The following is a 21,713-nucleotide window of genomic DNA, read 5'->3' as shown; positions in this document are numbered from 1 at the left end:
GATTTAAGGAACTGTAAATCTGAGGTGACCCTTTTATCTAGATTCTTCAGTGTATCTTCTCCTTTAGGTCTGTCTTCTAGATCGTGAGCTCTCTGAGACAAGGACTATCTGTGTGCCTTATACAGGGCTGAGCACAATAATGTAATACTACATATTCCTCTTTTTGGTTCAAAAAGAAGATGGAAGAAGCTTGACATATGTTAATTGGCAGACTATACTAGCCATGACAGCTGGCATGGAGATACCAGTAGACAAGAAGAACCATTGAAAGTCTCACCTGGTCTTGAGGGAGTGGAGGTGGGAGATGTATGAGGAGGCAAGGATCTAAATGGACTCATTGAGGAGTGCCTTGAAGATGAAGTGCAAAAATCATACTGTACTCAAATTGAAAGGTGTGTAGGGAACATTGAGGGGGCAGAAGAACGGAAATTTAGACTAAGTTGCTCACCCCTTACTTTCTTGGGAAATTTTTTCCTAGGCTAATATTAACAGTAAAAATATTATATTAACTAGATCAGTAGACCCCAAACTGTAGTACGTGCTCCCCTAGCGGGGAGAGGAGGAACATTCCTGGGGCAGGGCGTGGAGGAACATTCTGGGGGGGGGGTGCGGCGAGGCCCCGGGCCAGCCCCCACATGGGACGGGGAGGGACTCTGCTCCCGGCCGTGGCCCCAGCCTGCCTGCAGCTCCCAGCCCCAGCCATGGCTCCACTCCCACTCCCAGCTCCGCCCCCAGCAGAGGCCCTATCTCATGGTCCCAGGAGGGAGTACCACCCAGCTCTGCTCCTTCTCCAGTCTAGGCCCCATCTCGCGGTCCCAGCCGCAGCCCTGGCTCTGCTCCAGGCCTGGACTAGCCCCCACTGGGGACAGGGAAGGGAACGCCACCCAGCTCCACTCCAGCCCCAGCCGAGGCCCCATCTCGCAGTCCCGGCCGTGGCCCGGGTGAGGCAGACAGATTACATTACAGGTAACGGTGACATAAAACGTTTGGGGACCACCGGTCTAAGTGATACAGATGTTATGGCCCTCTTATTCAAAGCAGTGGGTGACCTTACCTGCAATATAACAGTACATTGCAATTTTCTGGCAAAATGAAGTGAGTTAAGGAAGTTTCAGCCTTCACTCAATTTTCTTGGGTATGAGCCAAGCCCTTGATGTTTTAACTTAAATTTTAGAGGAATTCAAGAAAAACTAGGGTAATCAGTGAAGACGAAGCCGTACAAAAAAGTAACACTGAAGTGGTCTTACTTTTTAGTGCTAACTATAGACAGATCTCCTTTTATCCAAGAACGAGGAGACAGACTTTGCACCACTGGTAACTGTTTCCTTACACAGTTTATTTGAGCAGAATCTTAGCTAGTACAGTTGCAAAGCACAGATTTCTCTGAAGCAAATAATGAAAGTCATCTACCAAATAAGGCTTTAGTAAGTTTTAGTCAGGCATTTCTGCAGCCTCCCCAAAACGCAGCGCTTCCCCCAAATATCCCAAAAAGTGCACAAAATACTGGGCTCCTAAATACAGTGAATTAGATTAAATAAATGTGGAAAACTACAAAGGAAAACTGCCATACTTTTAATTAAAAAAACCCAAAACCCCAAAAAACAAAATCCAAGCATAATGCTGAATGATTTTGAATGGATCTTGTATTTCCTTTTTTATTTTTTTTGGAGTGGGAGTCTTGCTGCCTGAGAAATACTGTTCGTTCTCAAAATCTGGTGGCAAAACAGCAAGGAGTCTGCTGATTTACATCTCTGTGTCACATAGGCCGTTCTCAGGAATTACAGCTATGTTGAATAGCTAGTTTTCAGGAGTCAGTGCACCAGATAGGTGAGTTTGTGTATGTTTTGGTTTTGTTAACAATTTACAGATGACAGGATTTTATGATTTTATAGACAGGGCACACTTTGAAACCACTTTAGGTTCTTAAATGCACAAAAGCTTCTCAGCTCTCTGTCCAGCATGCAAAGCAACTGGCAAGGTCATTGCATGGAAAAAAGCTTATCATAGCTTTTCACTCATTTGGGAACTGTAAAAACACCTTAGATTTCTTATTTCAAAAAAAGCAGTATCAGTTACTATACGGAAATTATACTTGTAAAGACCCCAAAATGTAAGCTATTATTTATAGCAAGAAATGTATGTGCCAAGCACTTGTGGCTATATTCTCAACTGAGGACCAATGCTTAGCGATATGTTCTCATTGGGATTGTGTGTTGAATGTCCCCATCAGAAAAGGATCAGTTAAGTAAATATAAAATAAACACCTAAGTAAACTAGATCGATATGCTTTCTTGCACGTGGGTTAAATACCCATGATTTGTAGTGGGTTTAAAACATTTAGATGCTGTAGCTACTGGTGGGTCTGCAAGATGAATTCTGAATGAGGAAAGAAAATAAAACTGGTAATATATTCAGAATGTTTTATAGTACTCTCCAGGAAATTCAGATTTTGGAACAGAGTTGTTTTCCTGTCTGTTACGGATTTGGACTGCATTATTATTTTTAAGTGTAATTGTGAGTGGGGAATGAGTTATTGGGCATGTTCTAATAGATGTAGAGATCATCTTAATTATTTTGGCAGTCGAATGTTCTCCACTTTCATCCCAAAAAGGTGCACACAAAAAGAGGAGGGAGCACAGTAGTTGTAGCTACCATGTATATACATCAGTTTTAATAAGGGAGTGCATAAGGTTCTTGAACTGTGGTCCATAGATCTCTGGAGGTGTGCAGAGGGCAGTGGCCTACAAAGCTGTTACGCTTCACCACTGTGACTGTCTGTTGGTCTTGCAGCAGTAAAGCTTCCTGTTTAGTTGTAAGTTAATCAAGAACTCTCTTAGAGTTTGTGCTGGCTTTTTGGCAACCTTAACTTAAAAAAATTCAGGCACCTTTTTGTATCCCTTGATCAAGAGTTTTCCTGTAAATTTAACACAATCAAATTTAGGAGGCACTAAAATTGGAGGGGTAGGGAACACACAGAATGGCAGAATCAGTGTCAAGTAACTTTAGTGCCTAGTACAATGAGGGTGATCCATTACTAATAGTCATATATCCAGGGAGAGCAGTAAAGAGCACACATCACTAAATAAGGTTGTAACCCAATGTAAAAGAATTGTATTAAAAAGCGAGTCTCTTTACTATGCTTATCTCCTTTGCAGATGTAATGTTAATTTGTGTAACCAAACAACAGAGTGGTGCAGGGAAGTTGTGGGATTGGGCGGGGGCCGGGTTGTGTCTGGAGATAATCTTGTGGACACCATTTTAAGTGGTCTGCAGTATGAAAAGGCTTGAGAACCACTGAGCTAGTATAAAGGAGATGAAGCTAGATCTTTTGGTCCTTATAACAATGTTTGAAAGGCTGTTTTCTTTCTCATTTAACATGCAGCAAGGACATATGGGAGAAGGCGAGGTAATAATATTCCTCTTTAATTTTCTAATGTTGACAATGTCTCATGGCATACATAGCACTACGCTGTTATTAGAAAGCAACCTAAAAAGATAAGATTTGAAACCATCAGTTTAACCCAAGCTTGCTTAGTTTATCTGCATGCTGTGGTAAACATTTTAACTGAATGAAATATCTCCCCAGAATAGTACTACTTAGGTTGAGATTAGCATGATCCTATAGCTAAGTGTCATCTATGTGAATTACTCCTTGGGAGAGCTAAAATGTTGTTTTTCTCCTGTGTTTATGAATGACAACTCTGTAGAAGTGATTCATACTATTACTTGTATTTGAGTGCTGACAGTTGTGTTGGGCCCTGAATATGGGCCATGTCCCATTGGGTTTATAGTTGAAGGCCCCGATTCTGTAAACATGCATACTGAGTAAGTTTATGCATATTGGTGTGCGGTTGTGTTCATCGTGACTACCTAGATATTCAAAGTTACTCGCATGCAAAATTGTCTACAGGATTTGGGTCTTAATAGACGAGACAAATGAAAATGGATAATGCACTAAATAAGGAAAAAACCACTGTAAAGCCTTGAAAGCTATAATGGTAGAAACTTAATCATAAAAGTGGGTGTGATTCAGTTTTCAAAGGGTTCCTTGAGTAAAAGACATTTAAAAAACAGATTGTTGAATACTGAAACTAAGACTTTGTCAGTATTGAGTTCTTTAATTTTCTGAATGTAGATTAAGAAAGAAAATTGAAGTGTGATCTCTATTAGACTTTGACTTTGCATAGAAAATGTCCACTTTTCAGAGGTGGTCAAATTTGCAGTCTCTAATAATTTGATTTACTTTAAAATCAGGTTAATGTATGTAACCTACTGGACATTCCAAATGTCAGGACAACAAAAGAAGATAAATTAATCCCACTGATAACCATTTTTATAGATTGTATTGAATCCTGAAATATCATCCCCATATAAAGAAAAAGAATACTTGTGGCACCTTAGAGACTAACCAATTTATTTGAGCATAAGTTTTCGTGAGCTACAGCTCACTTCATCGGCTGTAGCTCACAAAAGCTTATGCTCAAATAAATTGGTTAGTCTCTAAGGTGCCACAAGTCCTCCTTTTCTTTTTGCGAATACAGACTAACACAGCTGCTACTCTGAAACCCATCCCCATATAGCAAACTGTAGGCAAATGAAAAATTATTCTAGAAGCCTTAACAGACCTCACATGTATTTGCTTGTTTTTCCAATATGTGTTCGTAGAGGACTGGCCAACATATGTTGTGACTCTAGTTATTGTATGTTGTAATAAGGAGTAATATCATTGCAGGGATCAGTTTGTGTGCGTTCATATGTATTGTGTTATACAACTGCATTTGTAAGTCAAAGATCTTTACTAAAGGAATATGCCCAAAAAGTGTTACCGCAAAAGGACATGTGACTGTCTCAATAGAGGAAGAATGCTTGCAACATGTTAGAAAACGAGTTAAGGAACGAATCTTCTTTTACAATATCTCAGTAAAGTTGATCTGCTCCAAGAATGACATGTTACTTAAATGAGTCTTCAGTCGTCATTCATAGGAAATTGCAGTGGGTCTTACTGCTTTGATAGGTGTTCTTGTTATCTGCAAGTGTATAGTTTGTGATTTAAATATTTTGATATCAAGTGACCTAAAAGGTTAATGTAGTTAGCTGGTGTGGGAATCTTTTTTTCATCTGTACTGTGAAATTACCATGTGCATGTAAGAAGTTATTTGAGAAATGGTATGCATCCTAGATTTTTAGTTGTGTATACAATCAGGATAGTCCCTACAAAGTAGTTATTATGGTTATATAATGTTTCTTTCTGTGGCAAGTCTTTTAAAAATATGACATATATAAAAAACAGGCAGCAGAATTAGGCAATAGCAATTGCAAAACTTCTCAAAAAAAATGAGTTCTGTCTATGAAAAGATTGTGGATGTTCAGGTCCTTTTTAAATGCTGTTTGTTTTGTTACAAATTTTCTATAATAAAAGATACTGCCTCTTTCTGTAGCTGTGTAATTAACAAGGTGTTTGGATTGTTGTAGAACTAGAAATGGTAAGGTTAAATGAGATGAGCAGGATATCAATATGATCATATTTAGTCTTCCCATTACTTGTTAAAAGGGGAAGAGTACAAGAAGCCGTACTGCTAATATAGAACATTTCTTTAATAATATTTAAATAGTATGTTCTTTGTCCTATTAGTATGGGGTTTTTCCCTTTTTTCCCCCTAGGTCAGTCTTCACTGTTTCCAATGGAAGACGGGTTCTTGGATGATGGACGTGGGGATCAGACTCTTCATAGTGGCTTAGGATCACCACACTGCTTCTCTCACCAAAATGGAGAAAGAGTGGAACGGTATTCCCGCAAGGTGTTCGTAGGTGGACTGCCACCGGATATTGATGAAGGTATTTTCAGAAACAAGCTCAGTCAGAACAACCCATGTTGATTTGATGATAAACTGTAGAGTGGACCCTGTTGTTAACAAGCTAAAGAATGATTATAATAAGAGTTTTTTTTTACAAATTGTTGGCCAGATCCTAAGCGTCACTGAACACCTGCTGTTCCCATTAGCCCTGTCTCTACAACTGCTTTGTTACTGAAAGATAAAAATATGAGCTCTTTAACAAGGAATAGTACTTTTGTTATGAATTTGAGAATGAGGGCTTAATGTGCTGTAACATTTGTGTGATAAATCTGTTCTTTCTCCAGCTCCTCCTTTTAGTTGTATATAGTCCAGACCTAGACCATAAAAATGGGCAGATCTGTTTTAGGGAGCTGGCCGTGCTAAGACCTTCATGTTTATGAGATTATCATAGAAATGTTCTTTGGTCAGCAGCTGTAGTCTTGACAGATGGATGCAATGCCTCAAATGCTTAAGGATCTTTTATCTAATCTAGATCAAAATCTTTCAGCACTGACAAAATACAAAACTTGTGACAGAAATAAATTGGTTTCTATTAGGGCTGTAGATTAATCACAGTTAACTCACACGATTAACTCAAAATTAATCACGATTGAAAATTAATCACAATTAATCGCAGTTTTAATCGCACTGTTAAACAATATGAGAATACCAATTGAAATTTAATAAATGTTTTTCTACATTTTCAAATATATTGTTTTTAATTACAACACAGAATAAAAAGTAGTGCTAACTTTGTATTTTTTATTACAAATATTTGCACTTTAAAAAACAAAATACTATTTTTCAGTTCACCTCATACAAGTACTGTAGTGCAATCTCTTTACTGTGAAAGTGCAATTTACAAAAGTAGATTTTTTTGTTACATAATTTAACTCCAAAAACAAAACAAAACTATGTAAAACTTTAGATCTTATAAGTCCACTCAGTCCTACTTCTTGTTCAGCCAATCGTTAAGAAAACAAGTTTGTTTACATTTACAGGAGATAATAAGCAGGAGCTGCCTGCTTCTTATTTACAATGTCAAAAGAAAGTGAGAATAGGCGTTCGAATGGCGCTTTTGTAGCCGGCATTGCAAGGTATTTAGGTGCCAGATATGCTAAACATTCGTATGCCCCTATAATGGTGGCTGAAGCATGAAGAAGACATGCTTCTATGTTGATGATGCTCGTTTAAATTTGTGACTGAACTCCTTGGGGGAGAATTGTATGTCTCCTCCTCTGTTTTACCCACATTCTGCCATACATTTCCTGTTATAACAGCCTCGGATGGTGACCCAGCACATGTTGTTCATTTTAAGAACACTTTCACTGCAGATCTGACAAAATGCAAAGAAGGTACCCAGGTGAGATTTCTAAAGATAGCTACAGCACTTGAACCAAGGTTTAAGAATCTGAAGTGCCTTCCAAAATATGAGAGGGATGAGGTGTGGCGCTTGCTTTCAGAAATCTTAAGGAGCAGCATTCCGATGCAGAGACTACAGAACCTGAACCACCAAAAGAGAAAATCAACCTTCTGGTGGCATCTGACTCAGCTGACAAAAATAAACACGTCAGTCTGCACTGCTTTGAATAGTCGTTGAGCAGAACCCATCATCAGCATGAACTCATGTCCTCTGGAATGGTGATTGAAGCATGAAGGGACATAGGAATCTTTAGCACATCTGGCATGTAAATATTTTGCAACACTAGCTACAACAGTGCCATGTGAATGCCTTTTCTCACTTTCAGGTGACATAAACAAGAAGTGGGCAGCATTATCTCCTGCAAATGTAAACAAACTTGTTTTTTGTCTGAGCAATTGGCTGAACAAGTAGTTGGGACTGAATGGGCTTGAAGGCTCTAAAGTTTTACATTTTTTATTTTTGAATGCAACTATTTTTTGTACATAATTCTACATTGGTAAGTTCAGCTTTCATGATAGAGATTGCACCACAGTACTTGTATTAGGTGAATTGAGAAATACTGTTTCTTTTGTTTTTTACATTATATTTTTGATTAAAAAATTTGCAAAGTGAGCACTGTACACTTTGTATTCTGTGTTGTAATTGAAAGTAATATATTTGAAAATGTAGAAAACAACCAAAAATATTTAAATAAATGGTATTCTATTTAACAGCACGATTAAACACGATTAATTTTTTTAATCACTTGACAGCCCTTGTTTCTGTCTTTCTTATTAGAAAGATGTTAACTCTTTCAATTAGGGGGCAAGATCAGTAGAACAAGTATGAACCTATCTCTGCCTTACAATGATAAGTGCATAAATAAATACCCACACTATCCTTCTCAAGTGTCTTTTTTTTAAAAAGCTGTTTTATGGGTATTTTTTTTTAGTTTTTTTTATAAAATTTTATAAACCCCAAACTCTGATTCTTATGTATTTTTTTTTAAACATGAAAACATGCCACATTGAACTGGTGTTTGAATATTAAATCACTTGGATCATGTGTTTCAAACTGAAATACAGCTAGAAGATAAGGAATTAAGTTATCCCTCTTCCTCATGAAACCCATGCTCATTTTAAAATACTCTTCTAATGAGCTTCAGAAACTTAAGAGTAGGAGTAATATTACCAGTAGTTCTATTAGGTTTGTACAGTCCCAGCTTGTTCTGGCTCTTCATTCAGCTCCTTATGTAAACTTGCTCTACTCAGTGGCAGCTTTTGACAGTGGTTATGTCCAGTGGTAGCCTGTCACCCCAGTGGATGGTAAGAACTGAGTCCGGAATCAATGCAGAGGCACTTAATTTTGGTGAGAAGCCAAGAATGTTTGGTGAATTCAACATGAATATTGGGGGGTTGAGGAACACTGCAGTGTTTGTGTAAAGAAACACCCATGATATGCAGCAGCAGTAAGGCCATGTCTACACTACTACTTATGTCTGCAAAACTTGTCGCTCGGGGTGTGAAAAAACCACCCCCCTGAGCAACATAAGTTACGCCAGCATAAGTGGTAGCATGCACAGTGCTATGTCAGTGGGAGAGGCTCTCCTGCCGAAATAGCTACCGCCGCTTGTTGGGAGTGATTAAATTACGTCTATCTGAGAGCTCTCTCCCTTCGGCATAGAGCGGCTACACGAGATCTTACAGTGGCACAGCTGCATTGCTACAGCTGTGCCGCTGTAAACTTGCTAACTGTAGTCCTAGCCTTAGTGTTACAGAGCCCCTCTGACAAAGGAACCCTGTCTTTCATGATGTCAAAGCATGAGAGGGGCTATAGTTGGAGCACAGTGACAGCTGCAATCCAGAAAGTTGTTAATCTGTGGATTTTTCTTAACCATAACATTTTAATCTAGACTTGTATTTTAGTCAAAAAGTTATAATATGTTGCACTGTAAATCACTGTGATCTGACAGTCAAACACAAGCTACTTTCACCATGGTTACCATGGTATGTTTTTAGCAATTAAATGGTCAAATTTAATATGACATTTACAATAGAACATTCTTGGGGTATGTGTTCTTTATTCCCAGGTAATGGCTTTAAAAAAATTTTTTTTTTAATCTTATGAAACCAGGTGGGCATGTGAACAGTTCATTTTGTGAAGGACTAGACTTACCATAGTTGTGTTGCCTTTGTTCAACCTATGCTGAAAGGATAAGTCCATTCCCTCAAGACATGTTCTTGTTGTGTCCTTCTCTCCCCCCATCAATCCCCAGAAAATGAACTAGAATAAGGATCACAATCCATATAGATATGATTTAAATCCACCTCACCACTGAAAAATTTTAAAGTCCTTCTGCTCCCAATTCAGGAGAGCACTTAAGCATATACTTTAAAATTAGGCACATGTTTAGGTGCTGTCTAGAACAGAGACCAGTTTTAAGTATGCCTACAAAGTTACAAAGTGGTGGGCTTACTGTGTCTGTGTACATCAGCTAAGGTAACCCTGACACATTTCTATCGCAATATACATTCCTGATGACCCTTGGGCACAAACAAAGAAAACTGTCAATACCGAAGTTTGTCAACTTTTGTTCCACTAGAAATATCATAAAAAAAACAAAACAAAAAACTTGTGTTGGCCAAATTGAAAAGCACACTTTTCCAGGTTTTAACAATTTAAGATTGGGGCGGGGGGGAACACTTACACTAATTATAAATACATGATACATACTATAATAAAAATAGCTGATGGAAATCAGTCCTGCAGTCACAAGAACTTTCTCCCAGGGTAGGAGAGGCTGGGACTCCTGCAAAGCACTGTTGCTCTGCCCTCTGTGTCTGTCTTCTCTGTACAAAATTGTCAGTGACCAGCCTCCAATGAGGGAAGATTGTTGTAATGTCTTTGAGGGAAGAGAACAATAAAAGAATAGAAAAAGGGGGGAATCCAAGAAGTTACCTTGTAATTTCTATGGAAAAAATTGCTTAGTGTGATGAGGGATGCATAACAAAACACTGGGAAAACATTTGTTTAGGTATTTTTCATGTATTGTAGCACCTAGGTGCTAATGTAGTCTACTTAAAACTTGCAGATGCCTCTTCAGTAATAGAAAATTTTATCCCTACTTGAGCTTTGTACACAGGTGTTTCTTGTTCAGAAGCTTCTTATTACTAGCAACCATTCTCTTGAGGCGAGAAAATTACCCAAGCTCAAAAAGAACAATGCCATAATTAGTGGAACATTTTTACAGGACTAGCAAATATAAATTATCTTACCAGAATACTGAAGTGGAAGGAGGATTTGAAATGGGTGCTGGAGTTGCTTCCTGTTACACTACTGTATTTCTTCTCTGCATTCTTTCCTATAGCTATTGCATAACTGCATTCTGCAAGCATTACTGTAAGTTAGTTTGAGGTCAAACTCAGATAATGCGGACAGATGTGGCACAAGCATGTGATGTGAACAAGCTTGACTGGGCCTTGTGATATTCCCTTTCCTTTTCTCCAAACCGTTTGTGATTGCAAGGCAGATTGGCAGAATTTACTGCTAAGCAGTTAGTCAAGGATTCGGACTTTGAACTCTTTATGTGGGAGAATGCCTGAAGCTAGGATATGGTAGCTATTTAGATTAATTGATTTCATTCCTGTGACTTAGTGGGCTGCAAGCTTTTATTTGTAACCATTAATAAAGAGACACATCCTTGATCTTTGAACTGTTTTTCTCACTATTCAATGTATGTTCTGACTTGTCATGAAGATTCCCCTTCCCTCAATAAATGCTATCAGCGGTCTGATATTTGTTTATAGGTTAGGAAAAAATATGACCAATTACCTGAAATGAAGATTCTCCAGGGTTTTATGTTCAGTGGGTTTTAACTTCTATTCATGCTCCTTTTTATCCCCCTGTTCCTCATCCCTCAGATGAGATCACGGCTAGCTTTCGTCGCTTTGGTCCTTTGATTGTGGATTGGCCGCACAAGGCGGAAAGCAAATCCTATTTTCCTCCTAAAGGTAACTATCATGATGTTAACATCGTTTTAAGAACTATTGCAGAACCAGTGACTGTATTTTTCAGTGTAAGAATTTGAAGTGTAATTTTCATTATGTAAAAGATCTTCATGTTCACTGCTCCCCCGTACCATGCTGAAAATATCCCCGAAAATCATGATGTAACTCAAATCCTGCAGGATGTTGCAAGTAGGTGGACTGCAGCACAGTGCATGATAATACGCATTTAAAATAATTACTCGTACTTCACTTCCGGTCAGACTCCCCTTTCTTTCTCTGTGCCTTCTTCCTCTCATTTCTCTATTCTTTACTCTGCCTGACCTCTTATTTACTACATCATATGTAAAATATTAGACTAGCGCTGTGTAAGGGGAATGCACAGCTAAGCAGCCCAGGGAAGAAATTGTACCTCACATTCACAACTCACCTGTGCTGGCAGGATGGAGGCAAGGCTCTATCTGTTTCCACCTGTTTGCTTGCTTCCTCCCCACCAGTGCGAAAGGGATAGGGAGGAGAGAGTACTGAACACATAGCTCTTATTTTCCCTCCTGCTTTTGGAGGCATGCTGGGCGGCCGCATGGGGGAGCATTTGTGTGTGTTGGGGGGTGTCTTACTGTTTACTCCCTCTTATACTGCAGTGTAATCATGTGGGATCAGCGCATAGTCTGGCCCTAAATAATGACACTAAATATTATAAACTATAAAAAACTAAATCTCTTGGAATCTCATCAGGAATCTTGCAAGTCTTCTTGTTCTCTTACCTAGGATATGCGTTCTTGCTGTTCCAAGATGAAAGCTCTGTACAGGCTCTGATTGATGCATGTATTGAAGAGGATGGAAAACTCTACCTTTGTGTCTCCAGCCCCACTATCAAAGACAAACCGGTGGGTAACATTTTCAAGTACTTTAGAGTTGGTATAAAATAAGTTTATAAATTGTGCACTGCAGATGTCATGCATATTTTCTGACTTCAGTGAAACAGATTAATGTCCAAAGAGGATGGTACGGTTATGCATTATGTACTAATACTGCAGTAACTATGGGCCCAATCCAAAGCCTAGTGACTCCCACTCATTTCAGAGGGCTCTGGGTCAAGACCCTCTGTCGGCAGCCATTGTTGCTTAGTAAATAAACTATGCATAGCCTTGCATGCTGGAACTATTGAGATAGTGATTAGCCTGATGTCTACAGTACTGCTTACTCTTTCAGAACAACACAAATATCATGAATACATGTGTATTTATAAAATTTATATAGCATGGTTGGATTGTGATAATGCATCACATTAACAGGAAGAACTTGTATATCTCATACAAGTTAAATAACAAGGTGAAATCTGATCTGCTTAGGTCACCATTAATAGAGCATATTGGCATTAACTCCTAATTGGTAGTTGATGTACAGTTTGAAAGTGAGTTCAAAGTATAGTCATTGATACCATTTTAAAGTTTTTACCATCAGGGAGGCTACATTGTAACTGACAGTTGATATTGCTAAAATACTTACCTCAACTCTTAATCTGAATTAGGAACAGTAAACAAGTTTGTTTTCTGGCCATAGGTTCAGATCAGGCCTTGGAATCTCAGTGATAGTGACTTCGTGATGGATGGTTCGCAGCCTCTTGATCCACGAAAAACTATTTTTGTTGGTGGTGTTCCTCGGCCATTACGAGCAGGTATACTACATGTGTTGCAGCTTTGGCATGTTAATTCTGGCATGTTGTACAATCAGCCTTACTGCTTTGGGAGAACCCTGGGAGTTTTTTCAGCAGGGCATCTCGGGAGAAAAAATGTATTGTATATTAAACGTACAAAACATATATTAGTGTTTGAAAAATGTAAGTATTGCTGATGCTATGTAACTGTAGCTAGAGACAGGAGTACAAATAAACGTGCACATTCGATGCTTAGAATGGAAGAAAGGGGATTTAGAAAATAAAAATCTACCTAACTGTGTTTGTGTTTTCTGCTTTAGTGGAGCTTGCAATGATAATGGACCGGCTGTATGGAGGTGTATGCTACGCTGGAATTGACACAGATCCTGAGCTGAAATACCCAAAAGGAGCTGGGCGGGTTGCATTTTCTAATCAACAAAGTTACATAGCTGCTATCAGTGCCCGCTTTGTTCAGCTGCAGCATGGAGAGATAGATAAACGGGTAAGGGCTAAAGCACATTTTGTTCAGTGTCTTCTCTAGAAATATGTTGTTTCCATATAAATATCAATGTTTCATTGTGAAGATTATAAATGTTACATTCAGACTTACTGCATGCTTAGATTTACATTGTGCCATGTTAGCACAGCCCAGAAAAAGGAGCAGTCATAGTGTATGGTGCGCTGGGAGGTAACCTAGAGGTAAAATACATCCTTGAACTTCCTGGTACAGGGGGGAAGAGATCATGCCAGCTGCCATACCCCTTCACAGGGATATAGAATACTCCCACTGCTAGGCTGTCTGACTCTGAAGGCTGGGGCAGAGGGATGGACTGAAGCATTCTTGAAAGAGGGAGCAGTTCTTGCTCTTTCCCCACCTCCACTGCGCACCAGCATAAAGGATAGGCAGAATCTGTTGGGGTGTGTGTGCGTGTGGGTGTACAGTCATGGAGGCCAGGAGGGAGGGGGGTGGTTGTGTGTGTGTGTATATGTAAATAGTCATAAAGGCCACCAGATCATCTAGTCTGACCTTCTGTATAACTTGGGCCACTAAAACCACCCAGCACCTGCACACTAAACTAAGAAACTGAAATTAGACCAAAATGTTACAGCCCACAGAAGACTAGACTGGTTATGAGGTGCACCAATGCCAGAGGTCCCTGCAATGGTAGGGAATTAAGTGGCATATAGACACACAGTCCTGGCAAGTGACCCACCTGTCGGGGCAAGGCAAAATCCCTCTAAGGTCACTTTGAATCTGATCTGGGGGAAATTCCTTCCTGACCCCACATATGGCAATCAGTTATATCTTGAACATGTGAGCTAGAACCAGCTAGCCAAGCACCTGGGAGAGACTCTGCTCGGTGCCACCTCGGAGCACTGGCCTATCTCCTCCAGTGTCCCATCTCCAACGGTGACCATTTCTGATGCTTCAGAGGAAGGAGAACCCAAAAAAAAAAAAAAATCACCCTACCCAACAGCAAAAATACATTGGGGGAGAAAAATCCCTTCCTGACCCCGGTAGGTGACTGCTAAGGCAGGAAATTTGGGGAATGTTCCCAAAAGAGCATCATAGGAGTGCATTGTACAGCGTACTGTAAGTATTCTGGTATAGCCTCATAACAACTCTCCCCACCTGCCTTAGCGGTTTCAGTATTTTGTCATGTCAAGTTAACTTTTTAAAGAAGAGACAATTAAAGAAGGAGCACAGTTGTCCTCACTCTAATGTACCTGAAATTAGTGTGCCAGTTGTATCAGGACTGTGTGCACCTCTGCCTGTTGTGTCTGCTTCACATGTAAGAAACCCAGTTTGGTCATCTGAAAGGCTTCAGTGTTCTGGACTATAAATGAAACAGGCTTTCAGGTCATTATTGCCACTCTTTGCTCCATTAAGTGCTACATTTCAGGTTTTTCTTTCTGCAATTGTGTAGTCTCTCATTTTCTCTTCGAAAAACTTTCCCTAAAACTCCAGCAGTCTCTCACTACCATTGGATGACAGAACTGCTCTTATAATTTTACTTGCACTCTGGGCTCAAAGTCTGGGCAGACAGGTGATAGGTAGTCTTTCAGTGATTTGAGCATGGCACTGGGAATCAGGAACTCCTTTGCCCTAATCTTAGCTCTGATATGGATTCCTTCTGTGGTTTTGAACAAGTCACTTAAGGCCCAGTTGTTCAACTTCTGCTTGCATAAGTGAGCATGTGGGTGAATAGTCCCACTGAAGCCAGTAGGACTGTTCATCTAGTAAGTCCTTGCTATTATGAGTAAGGATTGTACAATCAGGTCTATCACCTCTGCCTCGGTTTCTCCATTTGTGATTAAAAAGAAATGGGGGGGGATGATGGTAGATGCTGGGAGGATTCATTAGAAGAACACTTTGAATGTGCTAATGGTAAAAAAAATGCTGAATGTTATTGTTACTAAATAAAACTAAACACTGCTAGACTTCAGAGATCAGCATCAAAACATTCATATTCTTCTAGATATAGAGTACTGAGTTACACTGATTGCATATTTATGACCATCTCTTGGAACCTGGAAAGGTTCTCCCCATTACTCCTTCTCTTAAGAAAAAGGAAGCTACAGAGTGTCAATAGGATTTTCTTCCTCAGCTTTCTGTGTTGAACAATGAGGGTGGCAAGAATATAGTTGACATCAGTTCACGTCCTCCCTTCACATTTTCAAAAGGGAGCTTGTTGTCTCTGTGCTCACTTTTACTACTTTCTCAAAATAAAACTGGCAGTTCTTCTGGCTAGTCAGATATAGATTAAATTCTCAGTGGTGACTGGCTTCCTTTGGATGCAGGTGAGAGGAGGAACCACAATGGAGCTGGATGCAGCTCCCTGAATCTGCGGTCTATTCTATCTTGGCCCAATTCCCAATGTACTTTAGAGCAGTCTCTCTATGCTCCAGAAAATATGCCAGCTGGTGGGTCCCCAGTGGGTCGTCTTTAGCTGGGAATTGCAAGAGTGTAGCGTGCTCTGACCATGCTCCTTTCCCTACCCCTCCTTGTTTCCTACATAGGGATTGGCATGGGAACTACGTGTACGATAGTCAGAACTCTTCCATACCAAGAAAATCCTTAGCTAGGAAGATCTGTGTGCTTTTGGGCTTTTTTCTTGTGCCAGAGTGGCACATAGGGGCTAGATTACTGCTCAGAATCTTGTCCTGAATGTCAGTTGGTATAGTTATATTGTGTAATCTATCCTGTTCAAGTCTTACTATTAGTAAACAAGTAGATCAGTTACATCTCCTACTGCTGACTGGACTAAGTTGAAGTACTAGAGGAAGATGAAACAAACTAAGTGTAGCATCATTTGTTAAAGGTGTGAATGAAATTCGCAAATATGGACTTTGGACTTTTCAAATGTTGGAGTGCTTAAGCTGCAATTTTAATGTGTAAATTTACATTCCTGGCTGAAAGGGAATTTTGTGAATAATAATGCCTGTAACTATATTTAAAATAGATCCCCAGCATCCTCCTTTGATTTTAATATGAACCTGTTCACACAAGTTCTGGAACGAAACTGATTGATTCACCCTTGTGCTGACAGCTGCTTGTTCAGCATTGATTTTCAGCAGCTAGTGCCTTTCTTAAACTGACTCTGAACCAAAAACAAAAAAGCACAAACTACTGAATCCTGAACAAATGTAAAAAGGGGGCAGGATTGTTCTTTCAACAAACAAAACAAAGAACCTATATTTATTTTTTGTCAGTCTTTGACGCCTGCAATGAGAACGGAAAGGACGTGTGTGTGTGTGCACGCGCGCAGTACTGACGACTACAGAACCTTGATTAGGGCATCAGGGTCCTGCCACAGTATAAATAATAGCATACATTGGGGGTATCAACTGCACAGTTACTAAGTATTGTAAACTTTCTTGTGTTTTGAATGCAGGTGGAAGTTAAGCCATATGTCTTGGATGATCAGCTGTGTGATGAATGTCAGGGGGCCCGTTGTGGTGGAAAATTTGCTCCATTTTTCTGTGCTAATGTTACCTGTCTGCAGTATTACTGTGAATATTGCTGGGCTGCTATCCATTCACGCGCTGGCAGGGAATTCCACAAGCCCCTGGTGAAGGAGGGAGGAGATCGCCCAAGACATATTTCATTCCGCTGGAACTAAAAGATTACTGCAGTGCTCATATGCAGGCCTCAAAATAAGTGCACTCTTCTGTTATCCTGATCCCCTCCCCGCCATCCCCCTTATTCAAGATAGCATGTCCTTTTGTAGTAGTCTGTAATTTAACAATAGTATAATGAAAGAATGACCTATAATATGGGTATTTTGTAGAATCTTGTCATTGAAAACTGTATTGGGAACTCCTTTTCGTATTGGTAACATGTTGCATGTAAGTTACATCCTCTTGTCCTTGGTATCAAGAGGACACTTACTTCATGCAACATTTTCATAGAGGAGAGAGTCTATGAATCTTAAGAAAAGAGAAATGAAATAGAGTATTTTGTTTTTTTAATTAAATTATTGTTAATAAAAAACATAAGAATACTTTTATTAAAATAACCATGCAACAATAACACTATCAGTCTGTTCTGACACTCCCCTCCTTCGCCCCGCCAAGGGAAGCCTGTTTTTTTGCCTTTTCTTACCGTTAAATTTTACAGCAATGAAAGAAGCTAGTAACTGCCTAGGAAAGAGCATGTTTAAAGCAACAAAAAATGCATGAGCAAGGTTGAAGCAGCATTATAACAATTATTTTTACTTACGTTAAGGGTTTTGAGGCTGAATTTTTAGCACAGGATATATTTCACCATGTCTCTGACTTTCAACCACATCCAAAGTACTTAATCAGCTAGGCAGAGCTTAGTATATTTTTATCAAAACAATTACCTTTTAAAGGTTCCCAAATATAAAAGTTGGGTAACATTACTACTGAGTGGAGTGGTGGGGCGGGAGTGCACTTATTACTTTTCATTAAAAAGAGAGAGAACTCAATTGTCTGGTTACTGCCCTAGAAATTCTACCAAAGCTAGAGTAATAACAACTAGTAAACTGGCATTTCCTCTCCTTAAGGACAAATGTATAGATTTTATTTTTGATGGTTATATATAACTCTATATCCTAATATACTAACATTCATCAGGGGCCAGCCTTTGCTCTCCATTTTGACATGAAAAATAAGATACCTCAAGGATATCACTGATTTTATCTTAAGTTCTGGTGTTCCACTGTATCACAGACTAAAAATTGGCTGCTAATTGGTTTTACTCTTGGATGTAAAGTCAGTTTTAATATCCTCTAACTTAGCTAGCTAGCTATAAGGTAGAAAGCATAAATAGGACAAAGCTAAGTAGTCTCTAAGTCTGTTTTGCACTGTTTGCTGAACTAATAAGTGTGTAAATCTGTGCAAAGAGGCATATGCCTATCTTACTCTTCCTGCAGAGAGAATCCTAACTAAGAATCCTTTTCTTCAGAACTTCGCATGGGGAAATAAAGAATTACAGGTGTCTGAAGTGCCAACTTTGCTAAGTTAATGCATGCTTTATTATAAATAAACTCCAGCTTGAGAAGCATTAACACAATACATGATAGATAACTGAATGCTTAAGGGTGAGGTGGGGGTTTTGTTTGAAATAGTCTCTTGATGCCCTAGAAGGGGCATCAACTTCCAAACTTGATTTTAACTAATGCCCTGGTCAACTTTTAAAATGATTGTGTAGAAGTGTGCAAAACAAACCAATCCAATGGCAATCTTCTAAACTGTCTGACTGGCATGGTACCATCCTAGATTCTCTCAAACCAAAGATTTGCCTCAGCGCTGCAGAAAACTTCTACTCTGTGAGCCCCCTAACCCTCAAGATTATCTTTATGAGAAGCAGTTTTTATTTTCAATACAGGCTTTAATGAACTATACCTTATTAAGTTCCAAAGGTCAAAATGGAGACATTTGCTGTCTACTAGTCAAGTAAAGAAAGGGAGCTGCTTTTAATGAAATCCCTGAAAATATTGACAACAGTAATGCAAATGGAGAGTGCTCTTGTGTAGATTGTCAGGGACTTTTTTTCTCTGAAGTCCATAATAATTATAGTTGGAATGTTCCTTTTAATTTTTTTAATGCTTGTTAGGTGGCTTGGGGTGTGATATTGTGCCGATCCTACCCAGTAAATAGGTGAGATGGGTTAACATTACAAGAAATAACACTGTTTGAGAACTAGCTTTGAATAATAATTTTCCCTTTGTACATGACCTGCTGAATTTCGGTACAGTGTTTTTGTAGCTAACTTATTTTGTCATGCACATAATGTATATTTGTTATGCACTACTTTTGTATATCTTGTTTTTCCAACAGTGAGCATTTTTAGGCACACTTTTCACTGACGGGATATCTCTTTATGCAATACCTCAATTTTTCATATTGCAAAGAGTAGCTTTTTGTACTTTTATTACTGAGAGATCTTCATATACTTCATTTTTTAATATAAATAATTTTAATAAATTTTATTTTCTTATATTCTGCTTTTTATACATTTCAGTGCTCTGCATACATTTTGAATTATGGATGTTGTGCACTGGCAATGCTATTTTAGAATCTGCAGAGAAAAGAAAGCATGTTGCTTAAACATCTTAGCCCAGCACCATGTATTTGGTGTACATATAATTTAAGAAATAGTATATGTAAAGTTGAGAATTAAAGAAGAAAAAAAGCATGAAAGTGACAAATGACAGTCTTTAGACCCTCAAAAATTAAATGCATAAGTGTAGTGTAGAAATTTAAAAGTAAAGTAACATCAAAATTGTCTACCGCTTCTTACTAAGTTTTTAAAAATTATACACAAATGCAGATGTTTTTGGTGAATGTTTAGCCATTTTTAATATTAATAACAAATTGATGTTAGGTGTTTGATGCAGAAAGGTGTCTGCTCTTTTAAATTATATTTAAAGAAATAAAAGCAAGCCTGCTATGTGGCAGGCATGTAATGTTAGTATGCATGACTAATGTAAGAAACTGTTATTCTACTAATATTCACTTGTGATTGTGTGACAAGCGTGTTTACAGATTATTTGGTTACACTTCAATTTACAGGGCATAAACAATTACATATATTACTCTGTACTTAGATAGTGATTACATGTCCTTTTGATTACATGGGATTTGTAGTTGGAGTTACCATGTCACTCCAAACATAGTTAACATGCAATTAGCTTACAAATCTTCGGGTATCACTTCAGTTTGCAAAAGGGTTAGGCCTGTAGTTCTATCACGCTAGCATGGCACTGGCCATGTATTTACAATGTAGTTACAGAGTAATTACATGGTTATTTTTGCAGTGTAAAATAAAGTGTTTCTGATTACTTTATATGTAAAGGACCCCCCACTGCCCCATGCTTTTTGGTATAGTATATACTTCTCCATACACAGACCTCTGCAGAATGCAAATTTAAAACTTGCAGTGAATGAATCTAGCGTTTTATAAGGATGCTGTTGGAAAGACTTGATAATTCACCCCTTTTGTTTTTGAAGAGTTAAAACCTTCTGTTAAAAGGTGATTTAAAACTTGAATGTGATGAATTGTGGCAAGTTAACTTCAAGTTATGTGCAATACTTATTTCAGACTTCTGGAAGATCTTTGCAGTGTAATTCTTTGTTTTTAATTGCAGACATTTAAAAATGTCATTTTCTACTGTTCTAGTAAATCCTCTTTCTTGCTGGTGTTTCTAAAGAAAAGAATCAGAAATCAATCTTTCTACTAATGTAAATTTGAGATTATTTTTAAAAAAAGGAATAAAAGAGGTTTGGTCATTTGCTTTATTTTATTATCTTATTTTAAAGCTACTGTGATTGATAGCATTGTAAGAATTGGGACAATATTGTATTCAACTGTTTTATTTTTTATATTTTTAAATTTTAAAGTATAATTAGTTTTTATAATTTTCATCAGATTTTTTTGTTATATTTTTTGGACGTGAAACTTTTAGCAAGTGGGTGTCTAGTTTTTACTAATCCCTAATATGTTTTCCCCCCAATGTATTGCTCATATTATCAGAAGGAAAAGTTATTTAAGTATGTCAGTTAATTGTACTACTTGGCTGAATTTCCATATAGTTTTTACTGTGTATGGGGAGGTTGTAGTATTTATTATAGCATTTTAAATAAGGGTAATTCATTTTTTATTAAAGTAATTTTCACATTTAAGTTCATATTTTTGTATGTTCTACTCTAAGTTATATAACACAAGTTACTTTTTTTAAAGAGTTCATTTGTTGAAGTGCTAGTGGAAAATTAATGTTATTAAATAGTTTGCAAATGACTATTTATACCAGTATGCATATAATTTTTAAATATTTGTAATGTGAGATGTTGAATGAATAAAACTTTTAATTCAAATTTCTTCTTAACCTTTTTATTTTAAAACACTAAAAGCAGCAGCCATTTGTGGAAACACTGTTTTACTGTTCGGCTGGTTGAAGCCCTGTAGGGCCTGGAATGTGATTTTGATGGAGTGCACAATGTGCTACATCCTTAGGGCCAAATCCTGCCGTCCCTACTCAAGTCAAAACTTCTGTGGACTTAGAGATTGATGCTAACGGGTGGTAAAAACTGCTGGTGCCCTCAGTAAAATCAGCATGAGTAGAAGCTGCTCAATACTACAGAATCAAGCCCATAAATTGGGAGCATTGCGTGAGGAGGACTGCAGGTGTTAGCCATTTTGGATCAGGTTTTCCTCTAACAGTGTGCTTTGAGAACAGTCTTGAGAGCTGAATACTGGTTATATTTTGTGAATTCAGTGCTTGTGGAGGTCTGAGATCACTGTCTGGAATTTCATGTGACTTTGCAGTGACCCTCAAGCAGACTCAGCA

The 21,713-nt window shown here is 38.3% G+C and overlaps 1 protein-coding gene across 7 annotated transcripts in view; it reads left to right on the top strand.

Annotated features, from left to right (window-relative positions):
* The window catches only part of CPEB4 (cytoplasmic polyadenylation element binding protein 4), a 187,295-nt gene extending 166,085 nt beyond the window's left edge, over positions 1 to 21,210 (top strand). For 4 of the 7 annotated variants that reach the window (XM_084636781.1, XM_084636780.1, XM_084636783.1 and 1 more), the window contains 7 exons: positions 3,383 to 3,406; positions 5,662 to 5,835; positions 11,157 to 11,246; positions 12,009 to 12,127; positions 12,804 to 12,918; positions 13,218 to 13,399; positions 16,794 to 19,331. In XM_084636781.1, the coding sequence (XP_084492907.1) occupies positions 3,383 to 3,406; positions 5,662 to 5,835; positions 11,157 to 11,246; positions 12,009 to 12,127; positions 12,804 to 12,918; positions 13,218 to 13,399; positions 16,794 to 17,021 (932 nt within the window). In that variant the 3' untranslated portion in view covers positions 17,022 to 19,331. Of the gene's footprint in view, positions 1 to 3,382; positions 3,407 to 5,661; positions 5,836 to 11,156; positions 11,247 to 12,008; positions 12,128 to 12,803; positions 12,919 to 13,217; positions 13,400 to 16,793 lie in introns of all 7 variants that reach the window. The other 3 variants (XM_084636778.1, XM_084636779.1, XM_084636782.1) reach the window with 3 other exon arrangements.
* The last annotated feature ends 503 nt before the right edge of the window (positions 21,211 to 21,713 follow it).

Source organism: Lepidochelys olivacea (genome assembly GCF_965140295.1).
Source record: "Lepidochelys olivacea isolate rLepOli2 genome assembly, chromosome: 8".
NCBI lineage: Eukaryota > Metazoa > Chordata > Testudines > Cheloniidae > Lepidochelys > Lepidochelys olivacea.
This window is presented reverse-complemented; position numbering and strand designations above follow the sequence as displayed.